This window comes from Lepidochelys kempii, chromosome 1 (assembly GCF_965140285.1).
Source record: "Lepidochelys kempii isolate rLepKem1 chromosome 1, rLepKem1.hap1, whole genome shotgun sequence".
Classification (NCBI taxonomy): Eukaryota; Metazoa; Chordata; order Testudines; family Cheloniidae; genus Lepidochelys; species Lepidochelys kempii.
In genome coordinates, this window is record NC_136380.1 from 56,740,900 (window position 1) to 56,747,688 (window position 6,789).

The 6,789-nt window shown below is 51.6% G+C and overlaps 1 protein-coding gene across 1 annotated transcript; it reads left to right on the top strand.

The window, feature by feature from the left end:
- On the top strand, positions 1 to 1,914 carry LOC140910951 (uncharacterized). The gene is made up of 2 exons (XM_073343163.2): positions 1 to 556; positions 1,145 to 1,914. Exons 1-2 carry the CDS (start codon positions 1 to 3, stop codon positions 1,663 to 1,665), a joined length of 1,077 nt encoding a protein of 358 aa, XP_073199264.2. The 3' UTR covers positions 1,666 to 1,914.
- Positions 1,915 to 6,789: the final 4,875 nt, after the last annotated feature.

A 6,789-nucleotide genomic window follows, 5' to 3' on the forward strand; every position in this document is an offset into this window, starting at 1 on the left:
ATGATGGAGTCCCAGAATCGCAAAAGAGCTCCAGCATGGACCGAACGGGAGGTACGGGATCTGATCGCTGTTTGGGGAGAGGAATCCGTGCTATCAGAACTCCATTCCAGTTTTCGAAATGCCAAAACCTTTGTGAAAATCTCCCAGGGCATGAAGGACAGAGGCCATAACAGGGACCCGAAGCAGTGCCGCGTGAAACTGAAGGAGCTGAGGCAAGCCTACCAGAAAACCAGAGAGGCGAACAGCCGCTCTGGGTCAGAGCCCCAAACATGCCGCTTCTATGATGAGCTGCATGCCATTTTAGGGGGTTCAGCCACCACTACCCCAGCCGTGTTGTTTGACTCCTTCAATGGAGATGGAGGCAATACGGAAGTAGGTTTTGGGGACGAAGAAGATGATGATGAGGAGGAGGTTGTAGATAGCTCACAGCAAGCAAGCGGAGAAACCGGTTTTCCCGACAGCCAGGAACTGTTTCTCACCCTAGACCTGGAGCCAGTACCCCCCGAACCCACCCAAGGCTGCCTCCTGGACCCAGCAGGCGGAGAAGGGACCTCTGGTGAGTGTACCTTTTAAAATGCTATACATGGTTTAAAAGCAAGCATGTGAAAGGATTACTTTGCCCTGGCATTTGCGGTTCTCCTAGATGTAGTCCTAAAGCCTTTGCAAAAGGTTTCTGGGGAGGGCAGCCTTATTTCGTCCTTCATGGTAGGACACTTTACCACTCCAGGCCAGTAACACGTACTCGGGAATCACTGTAGAACAAAGCATTGCAGTGTATGTTTGCTGGCATTCAACCAAAATCCGTTCTTTATCTCTCTGTGTTATCCTCAGGAGAGTGAGATATAATTCATGGTCAACTGGTTGAAATAGAGTGCTTTTCTTCAGGGGACACTCAGAGGAGCCCATTCCTGCTGGGCTGTTTGCCTGTGGCTAAACAGACATGTTCCCCGCTGTTAGCCACAGGGAGGGGGGAAGGTTGAGGGGGTAGTCACGCGGTGGGAGGAGGCAAAATGCGACCTTGTAACGAAAGCACATGTGCTATGTATGTAATGTTAACAGCAAGGTTTACCCTGAAAGAGTGTAGCGACTGTTTTATAAAATGTGTCTTTTTAAATACCGCTGTCCCTTTTTTTTTCTCCACCAGCTGTATGTGTTTCAATGATCACAGGATCTTCTCCTTCCCAGAGGCTAGTGAAGCTTAGAAAGAAAAAAAAACGCACTCGCGATGAAATGTTCTCCGAGCTCATGCTGTCCTCCCACACTGACAGAGCACAGACGAATGCGTGGAGGCAAATAATGTCAGAGTGCAGGAAAGCACAAAATGACCGGGAGGAGAGGTGGAGGGCTGAAGAGAGTAAGTGGCGGGCTGAAGAGAGGGCTGAAGCTCAAATGTGGCGGCAGCATGATGAGAGGAGGCAGGATTCAATGCTGAGGCTGCTGCAGGACCAAACCAGTATGCTCCAGTGTATGGTTGAGCTGCAGCAAAGGCAGCTGGAGCACAGACTGCCACTGCTGCCCCTCTGTAACCAACCGCCCTCCTCCCCAAGTTCCATAGCCTCCACACCCAGACGCCCAAGAATGCGGTGGGGGGGCCTCCGGCCAACCAGCCACTCCACCACAGAGGACTGCCCAAAAAAAAGAAGGCTGTCATTCAATAAATTGTAAAGTTGTAAACTTTTAAAGTGCTGTGCTTAAAGTGCTGTGTGGCATTTTCCTTCCCTCCTCCACCACCCCTCCTGGGATACCTTGGTAGTCATCTCTCTATTTGTGTGATGAATGAATAACGAATGCATGACTGTGAAGCAGCAATGACTTTATTGCCTCTGCAAGCAATGATTAAAGGGAGGAGGGGAGGGTGGTTAGCTTACAGGGAAGTAGAGTGAACCAAGGGGCGGGGGGTTTCATCAAGGAGAAACAAACAGAACTTTCACACCGTAGCCTGGCCAGTCATGAAACTGGTTTTCAAAGCTTCTCTGATGCGTACCGCGCCCTCCTGTGCTCTTCTAACCGCCCTGGTGTCTGGCTGCGCGTAACCAGCAGCTAGGAGATTTGCCTCAGCCTCCCACCCCACCATAAACGTCTCCCCCTTACTCTCACAGATATTGTGGAGCACACAGCAAGCAGTAATAACAGTGGGAATATTGGTTTCGCTGAGGTCTAAGCGAGTCAGTAAACTGCGCCAGCGCGCCTTTAAACGTCCAAATGCACATTCTACCACCATTCTGCACTTGCTCAGCCTGTAGTTGAACAGCTCCTGACTACTGTCCAGGCTTCCTGTGTACGGCTTCATGAGCCATGGCATTAAGGGGTAGGCTGGGTCCCCAAGGATACATATAGGCATTTCAACATCCCCAACAGTTATTTTCTGGTCTGGGAATAAAGTCCCTTCCTGCAGCTTTTGAAACAGACCAGAGTTCCTGAAGATGCGAGCATCATGCACCTTTCCCGGCCATCCCACGTTGATGTTGGTGAAACGTCCCTTGTGATCCACCAGAGCTTGCAGCACTATCGAAAAGTACCCCTTGCGGTTTATGTACTCGGCGGCTTGGTGCTCCGGTGCCAAGATAGGGATATGGGTTCCGTCTATAGCCCCACCACAGTTAGGGAATCCCATTGCAGCAAAGCCATCCACTATGACCTGCACATTTCCCAGGGTCACTACCCTTGATATCAGCAGATCTTTGATTGCGTGAGCTACTTGCATCACAGCAGCCCCCACAGTAGATTTGCCCACTCCAAATTGATTCCCAACTGACCGGTAGCTGTCTGGCGTTGCAAGCTTCCACAGGGCTATCGCCACTCGCTTCTCAACTGTGAGGGCTGCTCTTATCTTGGTATTCATGTGCTTCAGGGCAGGGGAAAGCAAGTCACAAAGTTCCATGAAAGTGCCCTTACACATGCGAAAGTTTCGCAGCCACTGGGAATCGTCCCAGACCTGCAACACTATGCGGTCCCACCAGTCTGTGCTTGTTTCCCGAGCCCAGAATCGGCGTTCCACAGCATGAACCTGCCCCATTAGCACCATGATGCATGCATTGTCAGGGCCCATGCTTTCAGAGAAATCTGTGTCCATGTCCTGATCACTCACGGGACCGCGCTGACGTTGCCTCCTCGCCCGGTATCGCGTTGCCATGTTCTGGTGCTGCATATACTGCTGGATAATGCGTGTGGTGGTTAATGTGCTCCTAATTGCCAAAATGAGCTCAGCGGCCTCCATGCTTGCCTTGGTATGGCGTCCGCACAGAAAAAAGGCGCGGAACGATTGTCTGCCGTTGCTCTGACGGAGGGAGGGGCGACTGACGACACGGCTTACAGGCTTGGCTTCAGGGAGCTAAAATCAACAAAGGGTGTGCCTGTACATCAAGGAGTATTTCAGGCAGGACTGCACGGAGGGTTCCAATAAGAAATGGTGCACCTAAGTTATCGTTGTTATTGGAACAAGGAGGTTAGCCTGGCCTCTGATTGATACATGGCTAGATTTACCTCGCTGCACCTTCTCTGTGAGTGAGTGCAATGTGATCTAGACAGGGGAGGAGGCAAATGAGTACAAAACAAATCTGGTCTATTTCTTGTTCTGAGCCACTCCATCTATCTTTTACATCTTTGGCTGGCAGCAGACGGTGCAGAAGGACTGCATGCCATCCACATCTCATGGCTGCTTGGCAGAAGATGGTACAGTACGACTGCTAGCCATCTTCATCTCTTGCCTGCCTGGCATAAGATGGTACAGTACGACTGCTAGCAGTCCGTATCGCCTGCCCGCTCACCATAAGACGGTTCAATAGGACTGCAGGACTAAAGAGAATGACCTGGTCAAGTCACTCCAAATTTAGTCCCTGCGCCCATGTCTGCCCAGGCGCTCCCAGCCGACGTGGCCAGGAGCACCTCGGACACGACGAGGACGACTACCAATCGTATTTCACCGTCTGCTGCCAGAAGGCAATGGGTTGCTGCTACTGTGCAGCAAAGCCGTACCGCGTCTGCCAGCACCCAGGAGACATAGGGTGACGGTTACCTGAGCTGGCTCCATGCTTGCCGTGGTATGGTGTCTTTGCACAGGTAACTCATGAAAAAAGACGCGAAGCGATTGTCTGCCCTTGCTTTCACGGAGGGAGGGAGGGAACGGGGGCCTGACGACACGTACCCAGAACCACCCGCGACAATGTTTTAGCCCCATCAGAGTGCTCCATTGTGAGTGCTCTGGACAGCACTCTCAGATGCCCGATTGTTTGCCATTGCTCTGACGCTGGGAGGGGCGCTTACAGGGTTGGCTTCAGGGAGCTAAAATCAACAAAGGGGGTGGCTTTACATCAAGGAGTATTTCAGGCAGGACTGCACGGAGGGTTCCAATAAGAAATGGTGCACCTAAGTTATCGTTGTTATTGGAACAAGGAGGTTAGCCTGGCCTCTGATTGATACATGGCTAGATTTACCTCGCTGCACCTTCTCTGTAAGTGACTGCAGTGTGATCTAGAAGAATGAGTCCCCTAGACAGGGGAGGGGGGGAAGCAAATGAGTACAAAACAAATCTGGTCTATTTCTTGTTTTGATCCACTCCATCTATCTTTTACATCTTTGGCTGGCAGCAGACGGTGCAGAAGGACTGCATGCCATCCACATCTCATGGCTGCTCGGCAGAAGATGGTACAGTACGACTGCTAGCAGTCCGTATTGCCTGCCCGCTCACCATAAGACGGTTCAATAGGACTGACTGCAGGACTAAAGAGAATGACCTGCTCAAGTCACTCCAAATTTAGTCCCTGCGCCCATGTCTGCCCAGGCGCTCCTGATCGACCTCACAGAGGCGACCAGGAGCACCTCAGACATGACGATGACGGCCACCAGTCGTACTGTACCGTCTGCTGCCATAAGGCAAGGGGTTGCTGCTACTGTGTAGCAATGCTGTACCGCGTCTGCCAGCACCCAGGAGACATAGGGTGACGGTTACCTGAGCGGGCTCCATGCTTGCCGTGGTATGGCGTCTGCACAGGTAACTCAGGAAAAAAGGCGCGAAATGATTGTCTGCCCTTGCTTTCACGGGGGGAGGGAGGGAACGGGGGCCTGACGATATGTACCCAGAACCACCCGCGACAATGTTTTAGCCCCATCAGGCATTGGGATCTCAACCCAGAATTCCAATGGGCAGCGGAGACTGCGGGAACTGTGGGATAGCTACCCACAGTGCAACGCTCTGGAAGTCGACGCTTGCCTCGGTACTGTGGAAGCGCTCCGCCGAGTTAATGCACTTAATGCACTTAGAGCATTTTCTGTGGGGACACACACACTCGAATATATAAAACCGATTTCTAAAAAACCGACTTCTATAAATTCGACCTAATTTCGTAGTGTAGACATACCCTGAGAAAGGCAGCAGACTTCAAAGCAGCAAGACGCACTATGAGAGCTCTAGCACCTCCGCTGGCTGAAAGGGTGCAGGTGGAGGGCAGGAACCCTTAGCATGTAACCAGGGCCAGTGCAAGGATGTTTCGCACCCTAGGCAAAACTTCCAACTTGCGCCCGCCACCGCAAGCCCTGTGGCAGCTCCCCCTCCGCCCTGAGGCGCCCCCCTTCCCCTCGGCCTGGGGAGCCTGCTCCGCCTCCTCCCTGAGCACGCTGCTGCCCCTCCACTTCTCCCACCTCCCAGGCTTGCAGTGCCAATCAGCTGTTTGGCGCCGCAAGCCTGGGAGGGAGAGAAGCAGAGCAGGGCAGCGTGCTCAGGGGAGGAAGTAGAGCAGAGGTGAGCTGGGGCGGGGAGTGGTTCCCCTGCACGCCGCCACCCGTTACTTGCTGCAGCCAGCCCTCCCTGCGCCCCCCTGCCCCAGCTCACCTCTGCTCCACCGCCTCCCCAGAGCGTGCTTTTGGCTGCCTTCAACCACTTGGTACCCTAGGCGGCCGCCTAGTTTGCCTAGTGGTTGCACCAGCCGTGCATGTAACAACCCTCAAGGCCTACAAGATGGGAGTTGGAAATGAGTTTCCCTTCCAGCAATTCTCTCTTCTGTGAGTAGCTACAGAAGGGAAAAGTGTTATATAACAAGTCACTGACACCTAGAAAGCCTGCAGCCAAAGCTCTTCCTCTACCAGTGTAGGGTGAGGGAGGAGAGAAAAAGGGAAAGCAAAGGAGAAACCAAGGCTAATCCATGGGGGTGGTGGTGAAAGGGGCATTTCTTGCACTGTGAGGCCTACATCAAAGACGGGAGAGAAGCGATTGGAGCAGATCCATCTCCACAAGAAGTCTCGACCAGTCCCTTGCACCTTCCAGTTAGGGGGTTGAGAGCTTCAGCTCTGGCTTTTAATTTAATCTTTTCTTTCATCCAGATTATTTTTTTATTTGCTCAAGATTTTTTCACTTGTCTCCTTCCTTCTTTGCCAGGAAAAAACACATATACACAAAGAACATGAGGGCCAATGCCTGGGTTCCATGCTTCTAGGACAATACATTTGGGGAGTGGGAGGACATGGGGGAGTCTGGCTATATATAACTACCCTGAGGGAAATCTTTTATGCCCATTGCACTTTTGCATCTTAGTAAGTGGACACATACCACACTAATTCTAATTTATTGTAAAAGAAGAGATAAAAATTCCCAGACCATCTATTTAGGAGCAAGAAACTACACGACTGTGTGCACTCAGAGGTCATTAACTATCCAGACATCTATTGCGTAACAGTAATAAATACTGCTTGCTAAACACGGATCATGAAATGGTTCTTAAATCATGCAGAGAATAATATTACAATCCAGAAAACAGAATTCAAACAGAGAAAAAGCCATCCAGGACTTACTTATTG

Coding starts and splice junctions, on each gene's coding strand:
- LOC140910951 (XM_073343163.2), top strand. CDS start 1: ATGATGGAGTCCCAGAATCGCAAAAGAGCTCCAGCATGGACCGAACGG. Junction 557..1,144: donor AGGCGGAGAAGGGACCTCTG/GTGAGTGTACCT, acceptor TTTCTCCACCAG/CTGTATGTGTTTCAATGATC.